The 27628-nt window shown below is 38.9% G+C and overlaps 1 protein-coding gene across 4 annotated transcripts in view; it reads right to left on the bottom strand.

Moving 5' to 3' along the window:
* Positions 1–27628, bottom strand: part of KLHL32 (kelch like family member 32) — a 165741-nt gene that overhangs the window by 66030 nt on the left and 72083 nt on the right. For 3 of the 4 annotated variants that reach the window (XM_075202813.1, XM_075202814.1, XM_075202816.1), the window contains one exon: positions 141–356. In XM_075202813.1, coding sequence (XP_075058914.1) covers positions 141–356 — 216 coding nt within the window. Of the gene's footprint in view, positions 1–140; positions 357–16572; positions 16614–27628 lie in introns of those variants that run through there. The other variant, XM_075202815.1, reaches the window with a different exon arrangement.

The following is a 27628-nucleotide window of genomic DNA, read 5'->3' as shown; positions in this document are numbered from 1 at the left end:
CCTGATTCTAGTGATCGAGTTTTTGAGTGGTTGACTGTAGAGGGATTAAGGGGAGTTGCATGCACAACAGGAACCATGCAAAATTAAGTGTTCATACTGATTTGCTGAGATTATATCTATCGTTGTTCACCTTAACTCACCTGCCAAATTTGCTCTTCGCTTAGAGAAGTTAACTGGTCACTCTTCAGAACCTCTCTGAGCAGACGGAAGGGTAGTGCAAGAACTTCTTCTGGGTGACTTTTCAGAAGCTCTGATAAGTGCTTTACTAGAAAATCCACCACTGCTGCCTCCAGTAATGTCATATTAAACAAGTCTGCCAGTTTATACAGGTCCAAGTAGTTAAAGCTATTTAGCTCCTGGAAAACAAAATAAATATCAGAGATAAACATTGAAATAGTGTATTTCAGAGAAGTGTATTTCTAAAAAGGCATTTTGAGAAAGTATTTATTTTCTATACTTCAAACTGTAATCAATTAGATAAAGTAAAAAGTCAATTATATATAAATTGCATTGTCCATGAATATTAGTTGCATAACATTTCTCAAATAGGTTCATCGAAGGGAAAAAATATTCAGTTTGTGGGATGTTCTCGAAGTTTAGAACAATTAAAGAAGTTAAGAATAACAAATATTGAACTGAAGTCATATTTGAGTTTAAATTAATATATTTTATCGTTGTTTTTATGGTTAACAGCAACCCTCAAGTGGTTTGGATGTAAATACTATTTTATTATTTAAAAATATTATTTTAAAAGAATTCAACAATCAAAATATTGAAAAAGATAAAAAAAAAATTCACAAACGGCGAACGAGAGGTGCAAATTTCAAATAGCAAGCTTGAATTAGGGTACAGTATACTGACATTTCCACTACAAATATTTTCATGGTCATCAAACTTGTGAAATTCAATCAAATTTCAAACCGGTTTAAAATTTCAAACATCTCTATCCAGGATACATTGTTTAAGCCTGATCTCTCTCTTCCCGCATTTGGAGTTTAAACATGTCAAAGGTTAAAAGTGGAGTATTATGATGAAATGTTATTTCTATAACATCCTGTCTCCTTTCTTCATGTTAGTGTTCTCAGCTTTAGGACTTAAAGGCTGTCTTGGCGATAGTGCTTAGCACCAAAGCTGGGATAAACTTTGAATACATTGTATTACTAAAGGTGTGTGTGTACTTGGTCTCACTTGAAGGTTTTATGCAGTAGTGGAAGTGGAAATTTAGAAGTGGTGGTATGGAAAATGTAAGTGAATGGAATGTAATAGTTTTACAATAAAAGCAGTAGGAGAAGTGGCGTATGGCAAACCACTGTATACCAGCCCCACTCCGACCTATGGTTTTAAGACATAATTAGTAACATCACTTCATCCTTTCAGAAAATATATCAATGATAGTAGTATGAGAAATTCACATGAGTGGGGGAGGGTCATTGGAAATGAACATGGGTCTTTTGAAAAGCTGGCAAAAATGTTCAAATTCATTAGGTAGAGGTAGGTAAAAATAGCAATTTTACAGATAGATATGATATAGCTAGATAGAGTGGCAGAACTACCATTGGAGCAGCAGGTACGGTGCACTGAGGCCCATGCAGATAATGAGGTCTGCTGCATGAGGGAACTAGCGAGCCGTGAGCCCCAGTACTCTCCCGGGGCCCACAGTTCGCTAGTTCTGCCTCTCAATAAATAAATAGATAGCTAGATAGATAGATAGATAGATAGATAGATAGATAGATAGATAGATAGATAGGTACATTTCCTATATCAGTGTGGAGGAAAACAATTATCAATATCACACATCATGGGGTAAATTTATCAAGCTGCGGGTTTGAAAAAGTGGAGATGTTGCCTATAGCTACCAATCAGATTCTAATTATAATTTATTTACTACATGCTACAAAATGACAGCTAGAATCTGGTTGCTATAGGCAATATCTCCACTTTTTCAAACCCGCAGCTTAATAAATTTACCCCCATGCGTTTAAAATTAGTGTTATTAAATCAATGTACAAATAATGACAATATATACAATTTTAGGGATGGGTGTCCATGTTCTTATAAACTAGAGATGCACTATCAAGATCAATATTTCTCTTTAACAGAGATCACAATTAAATTGACTCTCATGTACAGTGTAAGAACCAAATGTCGTGGCTCATTATGTAGCAAATTCAACAAATTTAATAAATGCTTAATTAGTTTAGGTAAAACAGCAAATGTGCATGTGGATTGGCCCATTAATTCTATAGCACATAGAACAAGTATTTCTTCCTAATTGGGCAGACTGATAAATTATAATTCATAAATAGACTCCACTTTCTTTTTTCACTTTGAAAGACATGCACATGAATTTAAATATTAGTTACTAATTTATACAATGTGAAATGTGCTCAGTCTTTCATTTAATAATTGCTATAATGTGAGTAATAGAAACATTGCAACAAGTCTCTAGATGTATTTACTGTATGTTTAGTTTTATTAGGAATTGCTTGCAAAGCAGAACATTATGCTCTGAGAGATTAAACTCTAAAATGTTCCATCTGTTTTTGACTTTCCCGGGTAGATTATGGTAAATTAATTTTCTTCACTTTCCTCATTTCATCACCTCATTTCTCTTATTCCTTTTATCGATTATTGTTAATACATCTTTAAAGTGTACCTATCATAAACCACTCACATATTCAGTTTCAATAATACAGTGCTTCCCTTTATACTGCCAACCTCCCTTACCATCAGATATCTTCTCCTAATAAGTGTGCACAGAAAGGTTTATGAGATAATGAAGGCTCTACTGTAAAATAAAAGGATATTCACAAAGAGATGTTCTGTACCTGTATAAAAGCACGAAGGTACAGCATGAGCGCTTTTATAAGGATAAATTTAGTGATTTCATTTAATAATCTTACATTTCAAAATAGAGGGAGTGGAACTTAATTCTTTTGTAAACATTAGCAGTGTTATTGACAAAGAAATTAAACTTTTTAATATTCATTTTACTATTTATCTAAACTATGTTTTTATAAACTTAATGTGGCAAGAGCAGGGGAACGTATTGGGGAACCTTCTGTCCTGCAATCCATGTGGTCATCAGCAAGCCATTCCAGTGAGTGGCCATTGAAAAAGTGGGTCCATTGCCACAACCCAGCCGCACCAGGAAAAGATAATTTTGTCTCTGATGAACTATGCCACTAGATACCACAAAGCAATAGCTCTGGCCTCCATAGCTGACAAGCATGTTGCAAAGGTGCTGACAGACATATTTACCCAGGTAGGGTTCCTACAGGAGGTGATTAATGACCAAGGGTGCCTGTTTCATGGAGAGCTGAAGATGACCCTTTGGGACAGATCACTGCACACAACCCCCTACCATCTCCAGACTAATGGGCTATGTGAGTGCTACAATGGTACCCTTGAGCAGTTGCTATTTGCATACATTTACTTGGAAGAGGAGACTGAAAGAAGACTGCAACGTGCCCCAAGTTTCTGCTAACTTCTCTTCCCTTGAGTTGCAGTACGGCCAAAGGGTATGGGGACCACTGGATTCAGTACATGAGAGTTGGGAAGGGACTTTCAGGGCACTGGAGGTGCCCACTCTTGAGTATGTTTTGAGGATGCAGGTGTTAATCAAATGACTCATATGACTGATGGAGCTCCAGTCTGCTGGTAGCCTGTGAGTGGCAGTTATGGGGATGCAAACTGCCCATCGGACAGAAAGTGATGGTGCTAGTCCTGGCCATGAAAAATAAGCTACAAGATATTTAGGCCAGTGCTAATATCGGACCAGAGCCTTGGATGGTGCAGATAAGCATAGGTAAGGCTCCATCACATCAACCAGGACAGGGAGATTGGGGCAATGGCAGTTTGTTGGCTACCCATGGGCAGCTCAAGAACGATTCCTTACCCACCTACTAGCCGGCACTAAGTGAGATATAGGAGCAGTGAAATGGGTGAAGTTTTGAAGAGATGGTCCCCATTTACAAGTAAGCCTTGTAGCACTTATGTGGTGGCCCACCATGTTGACACCAGAAAGGGTCAGTCTATTTGGCACACCACATTGCGGATTAGCCTTGAAGTCCTCAACATGGTCAAGCACATGGTGGATGAGGTGCTAGAATAGGGGTTGATTGTGCCTTCACACAATCCCTATGCTCTAGGTGTAGCATTGGAGCCCAGGAAGAACCAGAAGACCTAGTTCTGTGCGGACTACCACCAGCTAAACAAAATGACGGTAACAGATGCATAACCCATGCCCCGTATTTATTATAGACTAGGAAGGTAGCAATGTATCCGCCTTGAACTTTAGTAGAGGCTTCTGGCAAATACAACCTATTAGGGAGGCACAGGATTTGTCTTCCTTCATCAGCCCATTTTGGCTGTTTAAGGTCACTGTCATGCATTTTGGGATGGAGAACATCCACACCACCTTCCACTTGTAGATCACCTACTGGATGGGTGCCAGGAGTTCGCCCAGGCTTATCTAGACGACACTGCTAATTTTATAGATACGTTGCCCAAGTCCTCCAGCACATTGGTGAGGCAGAAATGCCAGATAGGGATGGCATAGGTGCTATACCTGCTGCATTGTGTCGGAGGAGGGAGAATGTTGGGCTTCCAACTTTAGGGACCTTTATGTTCATTGTTCCCTCACCTGTCACCAAGAGGTAGGGCTCCAAACTCTAGGTTGGGGACTAAAAGACACCTACCACTTACTACACACAGAGGGAAACAATTTACAATATCACCCAGGCTCCATACCATTCTAGGTAGAGTCAAGCTCTATAAGATCAGGAGAAAAAACCCAAGGAACTTGGCTGAGGACATTTAATATGTGCATCCCTCAGCACATCCGGTTATACCCTACACCAAGGTCCTTGCTACAATAGGGAAACCCAACATAGGTGTGGAAAAGCACCAGTCTGGATTCACAGTTTTTTTTTTTATTTCTTTACTTAAAGCAATAGAGTTTTAGCATCTATACAGCATGTATAGCAGTTTTAGTAAAAGGGATATTACAGTGGTCAAAGTGGACTGGTATATGGTGGTTTGTCAAACTAGCAAATGCCATTTAATTACTTTATCCATACCATCACTTCTAAATTTCCACTTCAAAGACTGTGTATGCACACACACACACACACACACACACCATTAGGGTCACCTCGCGTTGAGCAGGTCCGATTTGCAATGTGTAGCAGTTTTATATATTAGCACATTATTTGGTAAATAGACCAAAAATGCTAATTAGAAAATAAGATTTGTTGCTTTGTCGCGTTGCCGTTGTGTTGACGCTAAGTTTCTTTCCAGCAGTCAAACATTTGCTTACAAACAAAAATTATGTTTTCAATATTTGTCGCTCTGTTACATTGTCTCATTGTCACTATGTGGTCTAATAGGTTACTTTTTCGATACTAAATAACTATGTAAGATTTGGCTACCTTGAGAGCTGTAAAAGATATTCGCCAACAAACAAACAAACTATATATATATATATATATTTAGTGGTCGCTGTGCAAATTTAAGAGTAGCAGTATGGAAATCTAGAGATGGTGGTATGAAAAATGTAGTGGGAATGTAAATGAATGGTATTTGATAGTTTTACAATAAAGACAGTAGGAGAGGTGGTGGTATACACTCCCACTTCGACCACTGTGTGAATGTATATATGCATGTACTGTATACTCAATATATAATAAAAGACAGTATTTCAGACAGTTCCTTCTAATACCATTTTCTGAACTATTAGTTGAAGCTGAGTGAGTTCAGATACTAAAACAGAGATACACATGGATTTGTATCAAGTCTAAATGGACAAAATAAATTAATAAATTAAACCTGATCACAAGTAAACAAAAGATAAGCATGTTACGCATAGCAAGGATACCCAAGAAGAACCAAATAAAATAACTGCACTTCTATACAACTGCCTTTGAAAGATAATCTCCTTGGGGAACTACAATTTATTCATATTATCAGGGCCCTGCTGTGCAAATCTACAGTCTGGGAGCACACTACAGAGATCAAGAAAATATTTACTTTATTCAGTTGAGTACAAAAGCTTTTAATGAATGCATAATTAAGACAGAAAAAAAGTGTACATAGCTTAGAAATGTGACTGCCAAGCTCAGCCATCAATAACTGCACCAGAATCATTTGCGGCTCCAGCTGTTTTGTCTTTGGATTAAACATGGTTATTATAAATCAGAGAAATATATATTTGCACACAACCACACATACCAAACAAGTGAAAAAATATTAGTTTTAAAGCTCTGAACATAACCAGAAATAACCAGAACAAATAAGTAAAATAAAAAGCCTGAATCTCAAAACCACCAGGCCTAAATCTAAAATAAGGAAAGAAAACACATTGGGAGTAATTCACAATCAGACAGGACAGTACATATTAGTTCATATTGTTTGGCACTTGTCAGCCAATTTTGCTCCCTGTCTAAGGCATATTAACGGTCAATTACAACCAGGGCCGGATTGGCCATCTGGCTCTTCTGGCACATGCCAGAAGGGCCGATGGCTAAATGGGCCGGGGCAAGCAGAGGGGGGGAAAAAAAAAAAATACTTTTTTTTGTCCAGCAGGTGGCGCACCTGCGATCGCGCGTGCACCCGCGAGTGGGGGTTGGGGGGGGGGGGGAGAGTTACAGAGGGCACTGTCCAGGAACTGGGCACCCATTTTAAAAAGTGAAGGAGCCGGCGTTTCAGTGCCAAGTACATGGCAGGGTGCAGCTATATGCTGCTGAGGACCGTCTGCAGTGTCTGAAGGAGGAACAACAGTGTCTGGAGCATACAAAAGGTAAGGTAACTTAAAAAAAAGAGGACTGTAATACACTGCACAAAGACCATCTGGAAATGGCATTCTTTTTATATATGAGAAAACACTAAGGAATAGAATTAATACCCCATTCATACTGCACCAAAATCCCGGGGCGAGCTCAAACGACCCGGGTCTTGGTGCAGTATGAATGGTACAAGTCCAAAATCCCGGGTCTAAAAACCCGGGTCTTCAACCCGGGATTTATCGAGGGGTAATTCCCGAGTCGGACCGGGTTGCACAGAAAACAAGATGATTGGCTGTCTGCCTGTCAGTGAATCATGAAGAACTGTGGGGCAATGGTGAGGGGTATATTTTATAGTACAGATCTGTGTGCAGCATATCTCACAGTGATTCTACTGTGCTGTGTACATACATTTTTTGGAACTGAAGGTGACCTCTGTTTTCTTTATTCTTTATTAAAAGGGGAAAGAGTAAAATGTAGTAATTGGGTTTGGATTGTGAGAAAATTAAGAACATCAACCAGAATAGAGCTACAAGTACACTAAATTTGGAATATAAGTAGTATATAAAGGTCATCAACAATTAAAGGTCATTTAGCCAGTCCCTGCAGCTGTATAATGCTCATTCTTCAGCCACAGAGGGGTCACAAAGAAAGCTCAATGTACATGTCAAGTTGCTGCCTCGTTTTATTACCATAGAGTAAAATTAAATTCTAAGCACCAATAGTTATTATCCTTGCACCTTTAAATCACAATATCTTGGTACACACCTTCTTACCATACCTTTTTGTTAATATTGTGCAGGAATCCGAATGATAAGTTCAGTCGCTGAGTGATGAAGTAAGGTACTTAGATCCCAAATACTATACACATTATTATATTGATTGCGTGAATCATCACATCCCCAGATTATGAGACATATAAATGCTGTGTTCCAGCATTAACCAGTCACCTTTCAATGACATCACCATTTTTCAGCCAATGAAAACTGCTCTGGTGATGACTCCCACAAATTGCCAGGGCACAGACTTGTGCAGTATGAATGGGGTCAACCCGGGAAATTCCCGGGTCCGAGGTGCAGTATGAATGGTGTTTCTGAGCTGGGACACTCCAAGACCCTGCAAAAACCCGGCTTCAAAAACCCGGGATATTGCAGGGGCGGCAGTATGAAAGTGGTATAACTGATTAGCTCATTTTTATAATGGTTATTTAGCACTGAACTTAACTGATATATTGAGATATTGAAATATACAGTTATATCTATTTTGCTTTACTTTATAAGTCAGAATAAACTTGTTATTGATATTGATTATTATGAAGTTATTGGTCTCCAGTATTTAAAGCTGTATATGATCTGTATAATCCGTTAGGGTTGTTTGTAAGCTGGGGTTAGTGTTATTCTTAAAATGTTGGTTTTAGAGCTGCGCTACCTCCCAGGGCAGCTATATGTATGTTTTTGTTTCTGGGGCTCTGCCAGTTCTGTAAAACACAGTAGCTGCTCAAGGCACAGTCAGTCAGGTGACCGCATAGGTGGCATCAGCAGGACCACCTCCATTCCTCTGCCCAAAGGATTGCACAATGCCATATATAGACAGTGCACGGCCTTATTGTATACATACGATGTGCACCCTCTATCCCCACCTCTATACCCTTTGTGTTTGTGTCTCTTTGTCTTCGCATTGTGGGTGTCTGTCCTTTCCTTCGCCCCCTTTCTGCTATTATTATTATTATTATTAATTTTTATTTATAGGGCGCCACAAAGTATCCGTAGCGCCGTACAAGGACAAACAATGGCACAGTACAAGGTGAAACAGCACAGTACAAGTAACAGTAAGCACTATAACTCTGGGGGCTCAGGCACAGCATGAAAGAGAGGGAGGGAGGGGAAAAGTGAGTATAGGCAGGTAACTATGGCCCAAGAGGGTGGGCACGGATGACAGGTTGAGAGTCACTGAGGGGAGCGGAGAGAAGCGAGAGGAGACAGAGGGCAGAGGGACTGAGAGGAGGTGAGCTGAGTAGCTGGAGAGCACAGTTAAAAGTGATGGAAACAGAAGGTAGGAGAGCCCTGCTCAAAGGAGCGAACAATCTAAAGGGAGGGGAAGGCAGACAGACACATGGATGAGACGGAGAGACGGGAGAAACGGAGACGGAGTCGAGGAAGGGGGAGAAGGGAAGAAGGGATGAGAAAGAGAGGTAGCCGACCGGTGGGAGTTTAGGCATGAGACTGGAAGGCTTTAAGGAAAAGGTGGGTTTTTAATGTTCGTTTGAAAGAGGACAGATTAGGGGAAGTTCTGATGGAGCGGGGGAGCTTGTTCCAATGGAGGGGAGCGGCGCGGGAGAAGTCTTGGATACGTGCGTGAGAGGAGGTAATCAGAGGGGAAGAGAGGCGACGATCGTTGGACGATCGCAGTGAGCGGGAGGGAGTGTGAATAGAGATAAGGTTAGAGATGTAGGGAGCAGTGGAGTTGGCGAGGGCCTTGTAAGTCAGAGTGAGGAGCTTGAAAAGGATTCTGTAGGGGAATGTGTCTGTCTCTCTTTGCCCCTATTATCACATGTATCTCCTCACGTTTTTCTACCATTTCCCAGCATCTATTTTTCCCCTGTGCAACCATGTCCAATGCCACCTCCTACTCCCGCCTACAAGGCTTCTCTTGTGCTGCTTTCCACTTATGGAATTCCTTACTACGCTCAATCTAGCTTTCCCACAGCCTTCAAATCTTTAGACACTCTCTGAAAACCTATCTTTTTTTTAGAGGTGACCTTATCCTCGAAAACACTATTCACACTAATGCACCCTCACAACTGTCATAATCTCCAATCTGAACAACACTCGCTCCTCTTGTTCCTCTCTAATGAGCAGGGTCCTCCATACCCTTTGTTTTCAAGTCTTCATTTATTTAGTCTACCTAGTATGTCCCTGTTTTATGAATGTACTATTTTCCCTACTGTATGGCTCTGTGGAGCACTGTGGTGCCTTAGAAATCTACGATAATAAATAATAATAATAATAATAATAATAATAATAATAATAATATTGATGCCACCTAACTGAACCTGAACCTCAAAATTCTGATTTTAATAATTTTTGATAAGCGACCGAATGGTACATTTTTTCTACATTGTGTATTAGTTAGTAACTCTCTCTTTTGTGAATTATGATACAATGCTCTTAATTTTAGACCATAGTGCCCCCTGTCTTAAGTGCCCCAGGCCCCCCAAAGCCTTAATCCAACTCTGGGGGAAGCTGTCCACAGACAGTGTGTGGTGACAGGGTATGTCATCATATACTGTCCAGCAGCCTGCAGAGCAGGCCTGGAGCTCCAAATCTCACAAGACTAAGAGTTTACCTGCTCACGCTGCAAGGCGTTCTTTTTTACTCTGATGTCAGCTGCATAGGTAAGTACAGCAGGCTGGGGGGGTGTCATAATGGGTCTCGGGGGGTTATAATATGTCTTGTGTGGCATGATAATGTGCCTTGGGGGTGGCATGATAATGTGACTGGGTGGTAGCCTGATTTGTCTGCGGGGTGGCATGGTGTGATTTGTCTGGGGGGGTATTGTGGTGTGATGGGTGACGTGGCAGGGAGTAGCGTGATGCAGGATGTGGCGTGATGTGTCTGAGGGGTGGCGTTATGTAGCTGGTGATAAATGTAATATTTTATTATAATGTATGTATTTTATACTGTGTGATCTGTCATGTACAATGTTCACTCATTGCTCAGTTTTCCATATATACATTTTCCAACAGGTCCCAACATTCCAGGATCTATGCAAGAATCCAGTACCAGGTTGCAATAACCGATAGGTGAGAGCAACACCATTTTATTACATAATGGGGAAATTCAATTAGCTGCAAAGTGAACATCCGCGAGACACTTTTCGGCTGAAATTTGACAGAAATCACTGTTCATTTTTCCTCTCAAGGAAAAATAAGCAGAGATTTCTACCGTAATTGCCAGCAATGTGGGCTGCGCGATACCCATGTATCACATCACCAGCAATTGAGTCTCCCCCAATTTGTTATGCCACGCCACATATTGACCACGCCCCCAACATTATGCGACCACACCGCTTCACCGTCGCCGCTGCGCGCCGGTATACATCTCTCTTCCTGTGCACCTGTGGGGGTGGGAGAGGGCAAATTTTCATTGTACCCCAGCCCCAAATTTCTCTTTCCAGTCCTGTGCATACCATTATCTGATACTGGTGCGCCCTATGCTGCAAATAGAGAGTCAAGCTGCACGTAATACATTAATATCTCATGGGACACCATATAACAATGAGCTTTGCAAAATGTACTATAATTATTATTAATCTGGAACAGAGCTGGGCCTATGTGCTTTAAATGCCAGGGCTGATTTTTAGTCCCAGTCCGGCCCTGATTACAACTCAACATGTTATGAGAATTTTGCTTAGTGGTTCCACAATATTTTAGCATTTGAAACTACCCTATCCCTAACAGAGCACAGGCTCTGTATATGTGGAAGTGCTGAGGCACTTTGCTTTGTGAAGAGCCGAATAAACTACCTGTCCAGGAACCAACTGGATGTACCTGGATCTAACACTGAACAACCTCCCTCCCAGAAGTTTTGGACATCTGTGGAGAGTTCAATAATGGCAGTGTGGGCAATAGCACAGCAACTATCCATGTAGTGCATTGTACCATCACAGTTATTAGCTCTGCCTGCTGTAGTCCCGCCACTGCAACAATTCAATCCAAACCTGAAAACACTGGAATAAGCTTCTATACACTATTGTATCAGTTTGCTTTAATTTTTAAACTAAATTTTGAAAACTATAAATAGTTAAGAATCTGATTTGTTGTTTTCGTTACAGAACTTTTTTTATGTTGATCAGTTTTGCTTAACATCCCTCCAATTTATTTTTTTTATTCTTTTTATTGAAAATTTCCAGGGGAGAGAAATAACAAAAAAAAAGAGGGGGAGAGGGGATATAGGATTATAACAAAACATCATCCAAATACATTTTCTGGTTGCAAAAATTAGTGCCCAACAGGTTAGTTGGTTACATCTATAAGATATATTGAGCAGAGAAGCAGTGAGTTATTTTAAGGACGTAAAATTGGTTAAGAGAACTGTGGGACAAAAAGGGTCATCATGTCATCAAACCAAAGAACCCATTGAAAGCCCTAAAAATTAGATGGGGGAAGGAGTTTCTAACTGAGACAACCTTGGCTCCCCTATCAGGGCAAATTTTCAAGGCTAATTATTAATGATGATATATGTTCCATTCTGGTATGTGTACATGTGAGTGAGGCTCTGGGTTTTCCAGTAGGAAATAATCTGACATTTCACAGCACTCAACATGTGCCAGGTTAATTTCAGAATAAGTTCAAGAATCCAAGGGATGGCCAGAGAGTAGTGAGTAAGACAGTGTTTCAGTGAATGTTGGTGATTCTATTAATGAGTGCATGAACCTCTATCCAGAAAGATATTCGTTCTGGACCATTATATGTTGGACAGAGGGTCTTACTGACCACACCCCCTCAAACAGAGGATAGATGTGGTAGGATAAGTCCTAAGCAATTGTGAAGGCACTAGGTACCACCTATAGTATACTTTTAGGGTGTTTTCTTTTATGCATACACATCAAGCATTTAGAAATTAATTCTAAAGGCCCTCCCATTCTACCAAGTTCAATGCCATTTTCCCATTTGACATGCGAGTTCCATGCCATGTGTATACAGTAATCTATAGATTGCTGAGATCAGCCCTTTAGTGGGCAACCTGCAAAAGCATAATGATTCTATAATGGTTCTCTGAGAGGATTCATTCCTCATATAAAGCCACCCACCAGCTTAAGTTCCTAACTGTGGCAGCTTACAAAAACCATGTGAGGTTGCAGTAAAAGTACTAATCAGTAAAAATGAGAGAATCAAATTTAATTTAACAACAGTTTCAAATATTGCTACTTGTTATTTAGCTACTAAAATAATCCTTATTTAATAAAAGCAGTGGTAAAATGTATATAATGATATTGTTATTTAATGGTAGCTTTTGAAGTAAAGTAGATATAATTATTTACAATTAACACACTGTAAGACTGTATGTAACACATGTGCAGGGAAAATAATCCAGTTACTCAGCCTGAAGGTTTAGCAACAAACGACCTGGCGCTAATGCTGTGCACTCACTTCCTGCATCACTGGAGCCGGTCAATGTGGTTGGAAGAGGACCACATAAGCAGGTTTCTAGAAGTAATCATTTTGAGAGGATATGATTGGACATTTGAAACAACATGGACTGTAATATCAGCCTGACACGTTTCAGTTGCAAATTTCTATTGCAGTCAGAACAGCAGATGGGCAAGTTCGGCCCTCCAGTCTTCAAAGGGCTGCAAAAGGTCAGGGGAGTACAGGTTGCACTCCCTCTTCCTCTGGGTGTGTCACATGACCTCCTTGCACTGTGCAGAAAAGGTCCCATGATGCGAAAGTCGTCTGCCCTGTTCTGCCTCATTCAGATCAGAAGCAACCAGCTGAGCGGCCATAGGTGAAGTCTCAGTAGGCCACCACTGAGTTAGAAAATGAAAGCAAATATCTGACTGGTTTCATAAATTACCATGGTTATATAGAAGTAAGGATACACTATATGAACCTGCTGTGCCTACAAGAACAGATGATAAACCAAAATATACACATAAACCAACCCTTGCTACACACAAGAAACAAATCTGAGAGAGTTAGTTGTGTCCCAGAACAGTATTACTTTTCCAGCAAACTATTATTGGTAAACAAGACAACTGTGCAATGTGCCTAAACTGAAGAAGAGAAACACACGTTGATCTCTTGTTGATCAGACTGCTTACCAAATGATTTGATCTGTGTGCAGATGGGATAGATCTATCCATTCTGACAAGGGGCTCATTAGATTTTGGCTATTAAAAGACCACACAGAACTGCAATATGTGAGATTTACATATTTACATCTGTGACTTAAAATATGTGTAAAAATGCACAACTCGAAAATGCTGAACTAGACTCAACCTACCACACACCGCAATGAACCACTACAAGCATAAAAAAAGAGAATCTCCATGAAAATATCTGTGAAATAGGAACCTTGCCATTATGATGAAGGTAGATATTCTGTAAGATTCAGACACAGAAATGGTAACTGGAAGATTTCCTAACAATGAAAGGTCAGAAGGTCAAGAAGAAAGATATAAAGCACAGACATCTGCCTCCACCTTGCCAGTTACAGCAGTGTAAAATGTGAAGGAAACACAGTGGGAGACGGCAACCTCTACAACTTGGCCTATTTGTGTTACATTGAAGTACGTTTTTGTTCATTGGAGTCTTCTCAAAGAGAATAAGAGAGAAAAATAATGCAGATGAAAATAAAAAGCTGAAACCTACCAAGCTGACCACATTGAGAATGAGTGAGTGAATCGAGCAGGGGTTATTTAACCATAAAGTGGGTTCCTGTGACTAACTCTTCAATATTATTTCTAAAAGTTCTTAGTAGTGTAACTGTTACATGATAATAACAATTGAAAGTAAATACACTATGAATTTCACATTTAGCAGTGAATCCCTAACTGCCAGACTAGCAGAAAAAAAGTTAGAAGAAATTCATCATTAAGTGGTATATAAGAGCTGTACTGTAATAAGCTGAAGAAGGTTAACTCTCTAGTAAAAATATTCATGTAAACTGGAATTAAAACTACAATTTGGAAGAGTTAGGATAAAAAAAAACAAATGTGATGATATAAGAAAATGCTATAACAGCTAAAAAAAAAAATAACTTGCCAAAAGTACAATGTACTAAATGAAAATGATTTACATTACAAAATAGGACTGTAACAATATAAAAATAGAGAGGACAAACTAGAGATAAAAAGGCAGGAAGAAATACAAAAAAGTGATATATACACAAATCTACACAATAAGAAACACAGAACACCAAAAGCGGTGGTAATCGTTTTTACAACATGGAAAACCCCTACAAAAAACCCCACTGGGCACTGCAGGCTGACATCATCGCAACGTCTGTCAATAGAAATTGAAAGCAGCAATGTCGGGTTAAGTGTTTACACACTTAACCTTAGGGGTCCCCACATTGCCATTTTAAATTTCTATTGACAGACGTCGCGATGACGGCAGCCTGCAGTGCCGAACACTCGTTCAATCGGAATCACTTGCTGTCAGCATGGTGCTTTCATCGGAGATGTCCAGCGTCGGGTTGAAGGTAAATCTGTTTATTTTCAAATTGGTTTTTCATAACTTCTAGGGTTTTTTGTAGGGGTTCTCCATGCCGGAATACTGGTAATAGGTAAATCGTACCCAACCCCACAAAAAAACAGACAAAAAAGGGAGGAGGGAGATAAAACAAGAAAACAGTAACAAAAGCATAGTAGATGCCCAATAACAGAGTTATATAGTCTTTACAACATACAATAAATTGTATTACTGGTTTGTATTGATGGATCTAGCTAGGCAGGCGTTGTTAACAATAAACTCGCCATCAGAAATTCTTCCACATACACTTTGCAAAAGAATTCAAATGCCCATAAGGTTAAATTCCCTTTACATTCAATAAATAATTAAAGGTATATCGAACAAAAAAGTTAATCCTATTAGAAAAGACAATTCAAAACACTTATAAAGGTCCCAATATGATTATTTGAAATAACAGACATTGTATTTACAGCTACTGAGTCCAGAATATTGACATTAGCCATTTTGGATCCAGAGAAGCTTACAGTTAGGAACCCCTGAATGTAGAGAAAAAAGCTTCCCCTACTAATTCAGCTTTATTGAAATATCTTTTACTCAAATATTTGAGAATGTAATACTATTATAGAAGTTAACTTATATTTGAGGTTTAGTCCAGTTCCTACTTTACCCCTATTCAACTAAGTTACAAAACAATGACATACATGTAAATTAAATAAAATATAACAATTGGTACTTTTTTTTTTCTTACAAGCTAGTCAATATACAAGCCCCGGTAGAGTACCATTGGTAAATGGTTTGCCTTGCGAGTCACAAAATCTTAAACCCAAGGATACCACGTTTAGAAATACAAACTGCGGACAATCAGCTAAAATGCATTCCCCGTTAGATGAATAAAACATATTTAAGTGACAAGAATGAAAATGGGGTGAATGTTCGAGAATGTTTTAGAAAGGCATATTATCAATTAAACTGTTGCCATTGTAGTACCTTTTAATATAAAACAAAAAAAATACTTTGGGAAATGTTTGAACTGATTTGTGCTGCTGCAGTATGTACTCTTAATTAAAGTCTCCTTGGATTTGAGATTTCATACAAAACTTACCATAATAACATACACTAGTGCTTCTTACAATATGCCTATGACTCTCTGTAACCAGTTGTTCGCTTCTAATAAAACTCCACAGTATAGTAGAAAATAGCCAATATTCAGCTTAGTGAAGATTAGTATAAACAGATACACTTTTCCACGTAGAGCCTGACCTACATGCACACACCTTGTCAGGCTTGTGAATGCAAATAAAGCTTATTGCATGCAGCCATCAACACCGCAAACCACCATATTTCATAATAAAGGGCAGAGGAATATGGCTATTTTGAATTTGAGCGTTATGTTTTGTGAGCCAGTAAAATTAAACATTTACAAATGTCTAAATAGTCAATTTAAAAAATAACAGCTGGACAGGAGGATTTTAGTCCAAAAGAGAGATAATAGGAAAATATGTAATATAGCAAGATCACAAGATGGCTAAATATTACATTACATAATGTTATTAACTAAACAGTACGTAGTCATGCCCCTCACACATAATTATTTACCTGTATTTAGCTATTTCTATTTTTGTTTGCTGATGGTTATACAGATTTCACATACATTTTGCTGCTGATGGTTCCTCTACTTAAATCCATGCAGACTTTAAGAGATTTACATGTTAATGCTGCGGCCGATCATTTTGTGCCTCAAAATGTTGTAGTTTTCAGGTTACCTTTGAGGAGTACAAAGGAATTTCACAGATATATTGTTCAGCAGTGTCTGAAAACCTGCCAAACTGCTAATACGTCTAGCACTAGCTTCCTTTTTTCTTCCCTCATATTCCAGAAGTAGGTTCTTCTTTCAGGTCACGTAATCCCCATAAAAGTGTTAAACTAATGCCGCCTTAATGACAAATTAATGTCCATGAATAAAAAATACACCACTAATAGCACACAGTAATTTGCCATTACAATATCATCATTGGACATGCCCCTAGTTTAATAAGATGTATTTAATTCATAACCTAATGAGTGATATAGAAAAAGAGGGAGATGAACCCGACAATTACATTTATGTGAGTCTGTCACCTTATTTGTAAAACCTTGGAGTCATTTACATTCAAATTAGAGCAAATGAATGATTTCACAAAGTATAATGATAAATGGCAATTCCTGCAAAAATCTGGCCACGTCGCCTGTTAAAACATTAAAGCATTCTGGATATTTGTTAAAAAATGACAATGCATTGTGGCCAATGTGCGAATAATGTCTGCTTACTCCTTTGCAGCTCATAAAACTAATAATGAGAAAAATAAATACATTCTGTATTGTTCTCATTTAGAATTTCATTTTACTGTGATGGTCAGACACTGCCACCTACTGCATTACCATTCATACTGCACAATGTTACCAGATAACTGCATTAACCACTGCACTACAAGAAAAAAAAATAATTATATCTGTTATTTACAAAATAGATATTGTACCATAGTTAAATAATTTACTAAGAAATGTTTTTTTTGTTGTTGTAAATTATAATGCATCTATTAGGCTAATGTTTCAGTTGCTGGTATATTACAACCAGATCTAAAATACTTATGTGAAGTTCCATGTATACATATATTTTGCATGTTGCTAACAATCTGTCTCATTTTCAGTGACAACACAATAGACAATGTGCAATGATGACATTCCAACGGCAGGGATATTGTCGAAGTAGTATTACAAAGCATGCGCAGCAGCTCCATTTCAGCGAGTCTGAATTCTACAGCAGCCGCGGCGCTGTCAAGAAGCATCCGCGGCAGTGCTGTATTATACTACAATACAGCACTGCCGCAGACGCTTCTTTGACAGCGCTGCGGCTGCTGTGGGGTACCGTTGGTTCCCGGAGGGGAGGGGTTTCTGGGGAACCAGAAACCCCCCCTGCGTGCGCCACTGCACAATATGCATGTGGCAATTTTTAGATACCTATGAACTAATGAGCAAAATATAGAAATATTTTAATGTATCAATATATTTGTATCTAACTATATATCAATTTATTTATCCATATAGTCAAATCTATGTATCCTCACATCAATCTTTCTATTAAGTCACACTCTCTCCTTCTCACTCTATATCAAGTTTTATCTCTAAAAAAACCCCTCTCTTTTGAGTTATCTTTATATAGAGCTCTTTCTCTCTATATTAAGAGCTCATTCTCTTTCTCTGTTGAGCCTGAAATCAAGAAAAATTGTGTCAGATCCTTTAACAACTTTAATGTGACATTGCAACCAACAAAACCATGTGCAACAGATATAAATATTTTGTAGGAAAAACAAGTTAAAGTAAAAAACCTATACAATCTGGCTGCATAAGTGTTCACACCCCTAAACTAATACTTTGGGAAGGAACTTTTATTATAACAGTGAGCTGTTTTGAATAAATCTCTATCAATTTCACAAACCTGGATGTTGCAATTCTGTCCCACTCTTACCTGCAAAAAATGTCAGGGTCCATCAAATGCACGGCCTCTCTAGGTCATTCTACAGGTTTTCAATGGGAATGAGGTCTGTGCTCTGACTGCTGTTTTCCAATAATTTGATCTTCCTTTTCTAAAGACATTCCTTGGCTGCCTATATGTGTTCTGTATCATTATCATGTTGGAAGTTGAAATTTCTCTTCCTCTTTAGCTTTCTGACAGAAGATTTGTGCCAAAATATCTTCCTATTTGGAGCTATTCGTTATGCCCATCTGAAGTGAACCAGCCCCCATCCATGTTGCTGCCAGCATCATGCTTCACAATAGACATGGTGCTCTTTGGGTGATGAGCTGTGTTGTCTTTGCACTACACATATCTTTTAGATCAATACATAAGACATATTCCCACATGAATTGGGGCGATAGAATATATTTTTTTTGCCAAAATTCAGATGGGCTTCGATGTTCTTTTTTGTGAGAAATGGCTTCCGTCTTGCCGTTCTACCGCATGAAGCAGTCATGCAGAAGACAGGAGATTGTTGTTAAATGCAGGGAGTAGCCAGTTCCTGCAAGAAATTCCTGCAGCACCTTTAATGTTGCCATAAGCTTCTTGGTAACCTCCCCGATGAGTTTTCTCCTTCTCCTAACATCAACTTTGGAGGAACGCCCTGATCTTGGAAATGTTGTGCCACATTTTCTCCACTTACTGACTAAATTCTTCACAGTGTTCCATGGTGCATGTAATGTAATGCTCCTGATAGGTATCTTTCAACAATGAATTCCTGGAGATGTCTTGAAGCTCCTTGCGACCATGGCTATCCCAGTAGGATGCAACTAAGAAAACTGCAAAGAAATCCTACAGGAACAGCTGATCTTTAAATGGGGTCATTCAAAATCACTTTCAGGTTCATGCTTATTACATTTGAAAATTATTTTCTATTTGATTAGTTAACTCTGAAAACAGCTCTATTATAAAAGAATGTGCATACTTATATGTCAGGGGGGAGCTGCCTCTATCAGCTCCATGATATAATAACTTATCAAACAGTCAAACAATATATCACCTCTATATTGCCAGGAAACCGCTCCAAACCACTGTTACCTGTCACAAACCACACTCTGCGCAATCGTGACTCAGAAGTGTTTGCTGTATGGGGTTACATATGATTCCAGCGCTCAATCTTTCTCTCAACCTATCACACAGGTAATAGATTTGCTGAATCGCTCCCAAGCAGCGCTCACACACCCACACAGGTTCTGCTATTACCTATTGAATAAGGGCAATAGGACCCCAATATACTGCCCCAAACTGGCACACAATGCTCATTGTTACACACAGGTTTGCAATGTGCAAACCAGCAATCAAAGGGTTTACACTTAACAACTCAAGGCTCTGATACACAAACGTAAACCTGGGTTGGTAGTCAAATGTATTAACAATGCACACACCAGTATTGAAAGGGTTAACATGGTCAAGCAATCTTCTTCATAAAAGGCTAATGGGTTCCTTTAGAACCATAAGGACAGCACTTATTACATTTTAAGTTTATAAAAAGAAAAAGGTACAATTCTTACAGGCTATAAAAACAATTAATAAAAGATGACATAACACACAGCAAAATATGTAAAATAAAAGGGAGAACATTTCAGAGCATAAACTTGCGTTCTTGTTGCATAATCTGCGCCAATGGAAATTGACTTGGAAAACGGACAGCTTATCAATGTTGATTGATTTCCCAAAAGTCTGACAACATCTTGTAAGTAGTTTCATCTTTAAAGACATTTTTTTGTTTTTTGTCACCTTTCCCCTCCTATTAGGAAGTGGCCTCCAGGGGAGGCCTGTGACACATTTTATAACCACAATTTACCCAATGCTAAAATGCAAAATAACTTTTCTGAGGAGTGTCAAGCACACCCGATTTTATCATTATTAAATCCAATACAGATTTACAAATCTCGGGATACCAAACAGAGATAGTTTAAGTGTTTAGATGAGCTGGTACTCATTTCCTCTCATTCCCTGCATGACAGACAGCTTTAGTCGACGTATGGGTTGCTCTTCATCATACTATTTATTAATATGTGGTTGATCACTAATTATATTGATCAAATTATTTGATCAAAGTATTTACAATGCAGTCCCTTATGAATATGCTTTATCCAGCACAGTTATATTATTTGTTAAACTGTAGTTACTCCCTTTTCACTACATTATGCAACCAGAATATTGTAGTTATTTTCAATTTTCACTCCTTTTCATAAAAATTGTCAATTTGTTTTTTACTCGAATTTTGTTGGTTACAAGGTCACATTAAAGGTGGGAAAATGTCTGACATGATTCACTTTGATTTCAGGCTTTCCTTAACAAATACCTGCAATTTCAGTAAGGGTGTATATACTTTTTAAATCCAGTCCATGCATATATAAACAGTCAAGCCTATATGGCCAGGGTTTATAACCAACCCCATTTAACAAATAACCCTACCTATTTCAATGGTAACATTAAATCATTTTCTCTAGTTACTTAATTTTTGGCAGAAGATCAGGGAGGTGTCATGTCCCTACAATAAAAGGCAAGATCTAGTATTATATATACACAGTCTTATTAAAAATAATATACATATATATATATATATATATATATATATATATATATATATATGTATATATATGTATATATATATATATATATATATATATATATATATGTACATATATATATATATATATATATATATATATATATATATATATATACACATATACATATATATATATATATATATATATATATATATGTATATATATATATATATATATATATCTATATCTATAAATACACATATACACACACACACACACATATATATATATATACATACACATGTACACACACATATATATATATGTGTATATATATATATATATATATATATATATATATATACACATATACACACACACATATATATATATATATATATATATATACACATATACACACACACGCACACATACATATATATGAATTACTCTATTATTCTAAAGCTAGTTCTGTCAGTCTTCCACTGTTTTTCTATTAACAACAATCAGATCAAACTGTAAAACAACAGGCTATATTTTCTATTTTCATCTCAAAACTGTTTTCTTATGTGAAAACAAGGATTTATATATAATTGGCTTTAGAGATTTGTCTTGGTTTTTTGCATGGTATTGCACCATAATCTGGAATTATCTTCTATTTCTGACAGATCGAGGTGTGAAACCACAAAACAGGCCAAAGCAAATCCTGGCATTAGTGTTCAATTTAACCTGCAGTAAAGTGTACTGACATTCAAAATCGCCTCAGCCATTTCCAGGTCAAATTTTCCAACTGCTTAGCAATCCTATCATTATTTCACTGTAATGAGGGGATAAAGGAGGGGGCACTGCACTTTTCCTAGCATTAATCTGCAAGCTGCCACTATGTCAAGTAACACAGTAATCATGTCACTAAATAGGTGTGATGGCTCAAGTCCAACAAAACTAACTAAATGTCAGCATATCAAACACATAAAAGCACAGGGCTACTTGGAATGGTGCTTAAAGATTGTTTTACAGTAACTACGCTCCCCAAACTTCTATTCTGAGGAAAGTATGTAGAGTCACCTTAAAAAAAATAAGGCTGAAGTACAAATGTAGTCATTAAGCAAAAAAAAATATTCTGTTTTAAAAATGAAATATTTATATAGAACATATATCATATCATGATTTTCTCACACCACAAACATTAGCATAGTCAACAGACATCTGTAGTAGTTTACCTGGGTATATCTGCAGCCATGTAATTACTACTATACAGTTGCTGTTGGCACTCCACTGTGCTTGAGTGAAAGCAGTATTAGCTCCAGTTAGCAGGATGAGTGCATACTTATAGCTTACTTGCCCACTCTCCCAGAATTGGGGTAGGTCTCCCGGGACAGCAGGCCATTCTCCTGCATCTCGCCCACCTCCTAATGTGGTGAGACCTGGGGAATAGGTTTGGCTGTTCTGGAACACCATCACAGCCATTACTCCACTCTGAGTGGCTGGAACTATCCACCAGTGCTGTAACGAGGGTGGTGCGGGCGGTGCCGTCGCCCAGGGCACACGGCTTATTTGTACACTGAAATTTAAAGTTGATATTTGTGTACTACATGAAAAAACAGTCAGTATTTAACTTATGTGCAAAACAGAACACTCATTTGCACCCCTTGCATCGTAACATGGTTTTGTCCAGGAGAAAACGTACTCCTTTTTTTTGCCTTACTTTCCTTAATGAATCATTAGCAATAGTGTAATTTTCTAATCTAACCTCCATTCAACTGTCTCTCATGTAATGATAACTGCAGTGTATTAACATATGGATATTTAGAAAAAGTGAAAACCATGGAAAGAGCATGGTAAAATAGAGTGTATATTGTACAAGTAGTGTCTAAGTTCTGGTTCCCTTCCTATAAAGTTAATTTGCATGAACCCTTCATTTGCTACAGGAATCAATGCAAGGACTTTTTTTGAAAACATATTTCTTCTTAATTGAAGTAGGTCAGCATTCCATAAATATCATGCAGATATAAATTAACATACAGAGTCAGACCCATATACAAACTTTAAGTTTAGAAATGCCCAAATATTGTAGATCACACTATGTAGGGAAAAGGGAAAATATCCTCTATAGCAGGGCCGGATTTACCACTAGGCAACCTAGGCACTTGCCTAGGGCCCATCGGTCGCCAGGGGGCCCGGCTGGTGGTGGAGGCATCAGCAAAGAAAAAAAAATATTGTGTCCAAGAGAGGAAAAAAAAAATCACGATTGCAGCGGCCTCTGGCAGCCTCCTCTCCTTCTTCCTGCTCAGCCGCGTTCCACTAAATGTCGGGCGTGATAATATCATATTCACCACGTGGCGGGGCAAGAAAGAAAACAGAAGATGAGAAAACAGAAGGGAAGAAAGCAATATAAAGCTAAGCAAACAAACGGAGGCACAATGGCACACTATGAAAAAGGGGAAACAAATTGTTCCAAAAAAATTATGAATGGGGACAGAGGTGATGTGAATGGGGACAGAGGTGATGTGTAGGGGCACAGAGGTGATGTGAAGTGGGACAGAGTTGATGTGATTGGGGACAGAGGTAATGTGATTGGGGACAGAGTTGATGTGATTGGGGACAGAGGTGATGTGAAGGGGCACATGTGAAATTGTGAAGGGGCAAAAGTGATGATGGAGGGACAAAAGTGACAACGTTGGTTGTTGCTGCTAGGTACGCTAGATTGTTGCTGCTAGGTAGGCCTCCAATGATGCAAGTCACGCCCCCAATGATATGCCCGCACCTCCTTTGACAGTGCGCCGCTGCTGCGCTGCAGCACATAGCTTTCCTTCTACTCAGCTATAGGGGTATATGGTATGCTATAAAACATAGTGCTATGGATTGCTTCAGAGAGGTTGCTCCCAACCAGTCTCTTGCCTAGGGCCCCATGAGGTCTAAATCCAGCTCTGCTCTATAGGTTAGCAAAGGATACACTCAAGTAACTCCAACTTATGGGACAGAGATGGACAGAAAATGTCTAGGAGAAGCTCACAACATAACTCTAAACTACCCAAACGATAATGTCACAAATACCTTACGGAAATGAAAAGAATTGTGTATTCATAGGACCTTCCCTAGGTGAAAATTCACCTCATCTTATTTCAAGTCCTTTTTATGCATCCACTGCATTGCTGAGCATTCCTGTTTTGTTAAAATGTGCTTTATGTGATACCACACTGTGTGAGGTACATACTCTACCTATTTATATAATCCCTAAATATACAGTTGTACGGATGAAATCAAAATAGCATAAATCTTCTTGCTCTACCCAGCATCCCTGGATCTGTGGGAAATACACATAATATATTTAGTGCAATAACAAACCAGCCTAGTCTGTTTAATATGACAATGGTGCCTACCTAATTGCCTTGACATTGTTACTATAAATAGAAGGACCCAAACAGCTTGCCTACTTCTGAATATAGTAATCACAGACAGATTTTTCCCAACTTGGGCAATCAGAGTAGGAAAGGGCAAAAAGGGTTTGAAAAAGTGGACAACTTTTAGCAATTTTGAGGCTGACACACTCCCAGTTTTTTTAGCGTAAATTACGGATTTTCGTGTTGTACACGTACACCAAAAATATGTACGCCTGCATCTGTATTATGATTTTTGTGTATCCCTGACCTGCGTCTCCTCACTCCCAAAGATGTGAAAGAAGGGAGGGAAGGGGTGTGCCAGCATAAGCTGAATACAGTAAAGGTGTGTTCACATAATTGTGAGGTTAAAGCAGCTGCTGCCTCTTGTGCAATATTTCTCTCTTGTTATAATTTTTATTCAGGTGCACACTGATTACTTATTTTAAATAGTCACTGAAGTAGCAGCAGTTCATTCCGTGTTGCGGTAACAAATGGAGTCTGTCCATCATATTGAAGTAGATAAGTGGAATTGCCCTGTGTGGAGAAGTCTACAGCCTCTAACTTGGTTGAGTTTAACACTGTGACTGGATCACTTATAAATAACTTATGGTATAAATTTATTTAATGGAAATAGTGCAGGGCACTTATTTATATAATTGCAAATGTACTTATTTTTGATATTGTGTGCATGTTGGTAAAGGAGATATCTTTATTTCTGAGACCAGGGAAAGAAATTTGTTTGTTTTAACTTTGCTAGAGAAAATGCATTATTTCTGAGGTATATATCTGATACAATAAGCCTTTGTTGAGGAAGTCTTTTGTGTATCTTGGAGTAGGGAAATGACTTGTTTGGGGTTTTGGAACTTTCTTTGGGAATGTGTATTCTGCAACTGTCTCAAGAAAGGGCCCATGTTAATTTCATGTAAATTAGACCTTTTGATGTGTGAGGGTCCAGCACCTGAAGGCACAGGAAGGTTTAATTAGACGTGCTACTAGATTTCCTGTGTCCAAAACAAGATGCAGGAAATCACAGCAAGTTTTAGGATATCACAAATAATTGTAAATATTGTTAGCTTTGCTTTACATATAATTCCATGTTTGGGTAAACAAATTGCATCCTGATTCTAAAAATAGCTAACACCTCAGGGGGCTGGCTTACCCTGTGAGGCTGTGTCCAAATCTGTATAAAAAGCACTGTCTTGTATTGAAAATTGTTCTATTTGTTTCATCTGACCTGCTCCCTGATACCTTCAACCAGGTGAGCAAATAAACATCACTTGCTTCAAAGACCTACGTGGAATCTTCTCTATCCCTGTGACCTACAGATTAGACCCAAAATCTAATCCGTTCCCGGCTGTTTCTGAGGTTTGGACCCAGCTCTCCGCTACCATCACTCTGCCAGCTACCCAGCAGCTCTGGCCAGTGTAATATGCCAGGGGGGATCCACCCACAGCAACCCTGATAAAAGGAAGAGGTCAGTAGTACCAGCCCAGGTACACCAGTAACGGGTACACTCGCAGCGTCAGTTATCCAGAAGGAACCTGGTTCTGGATGCTGGTAAGCAGTCCAGTGGTGGCAGCATTTGTAAGCCCCTCCTACTGTGGTTAGAGGATGCATTTGGGATAACGAAAGGGAACTGTGGCAAAGTAAGTGTAGACATTTCCCAGCAGCAACAGACAGGGTGGCATAAGAGGTCCATCCTGTTTCAAATGCTGTGTGGACTAACATCCTTATCCAAAACTGCTGACACCTTACACACCAAAAGGTTCTGCCAATAGTTTATGGACCCAGTACGCTGAGATACACAGAAATAAAAGTAAGCTGATTCTTTCTTTAATACAAGGGAAAAATGCAAAGCACATGGGGCCAGTATAAACTATGCAAAACTAAAAGGCTCAGAGAATTACGCAACATGTCAATACATCATGGAAATGCAGCTCAAGAGGGAAAAGTTGTGAAAGGTCACAACTTACCCATGAGGCAGGTCGAAACGCTGATGAAGTGGATAGAGCCATGGAGACCATGGGCTTGGCTGTGGAACAGCATGTGTATTCCATTATCAATGGGAAAGTGTCAGCACAAGACAAGTGAACAGCCCCGCAAAAGGCGTATGAGGACAAATGTCTGATGAGGAGTATAAACTTGAGGCATATACTGTACAGAACATTAATTATTATTATTATTATTATTATTATTATTATCATTTATTTGTTAGGCACTACAAGGTATCCGCAGCGCCACACACAGTAACAGTAGACTATACAGGGTGAAACCATACAGAACAATGAACAAAAAGTACAAATACTTCAGAAACTCCGGCTAGTCATATGCAGTAAAGACGGAGCGGAAGAACAGGTGTGGAGACAGGAGGGGAGGGGGCCCTGCTCATACGAGCTTACATCCTAAGGGAGGGTTAACAGACCAGGCACAAGAGGAGCCAGTTAAGGCAAGAGGAGAGAAGGGAGGACGAGCAAAGGGAGGAGATGGGGGTTAAGTAGATGGTTGGTAGATTTATTACATGGTAGATTAATGCGTACATTGCAAGAACATTAACGAGTACATTGACAAAATGTTGTCAATAGCCCAGCAATTGGCATCTGTGGAAGTACAAGTGAATGATGAGGAATTTTCGATGGCAATGTTGTAAAATCTGATGCCAGAGTTCAATTTCCTGGTGGTAGATTTGGAGTCAAATGATGCCAAGCTGACGACAGATATTGTGAGGGCCAAGCTGCTGCAGTTCCAAGAAAGCATATCCGTCAAGACAAATGCTGTGGGTTCTGCTTTGCTCACTAAAGGTACCAAGTCTAAAATGCCCAAGTACAAGTACTTCATATGTCACAAGATGGGACACAAGGCATCTGAGTGCAGGCTGAAGGATTCGAGTGGTGCATAGAATCAGTGTGACAAACCAAACGAGTCGGCATTGAATGTTGCAGACTGCCACAAGAAGGGATGCTGGTACATGGGCTCGAGGGGCCACTAGTCACTTTACTGCATTCAGAATGGTTCACGTCACTAAAATCATGTGAACTCATATCAGTCAAAGGGATTGGAGACAAGGTCCTCATTGCCACAAAAGTAGGGTCAATTACAGTGAGCCTAAGGAATAAAGGTGAAACTGTCATCACAGACATCCAAGACATCCTGTCCATGCCAGATTTGGGAACCAAACTTATCGCCATAAGTGTCCTGGAAAG

This window comes from Mixophyes fleayi, chromosome 3, assembly GCF_038048845.1.
Source record: "Mixophyes fleayi isolate aMixFle1 chromosome 3, aMixFle1.hap1, whole genome shotgun sequence".
Lineage (NCBI taxonomy): Eukaryota > Metazoa > Chordata > Amphibia > Anura > Limnodynastidae > Mixophyes > Mixophyes fleayi.
The sequence above is the reverse complement of the archived record's forward strand: the minus strand, read 5'-3'. Positions and strand labels throughout refer to the sequence as shown.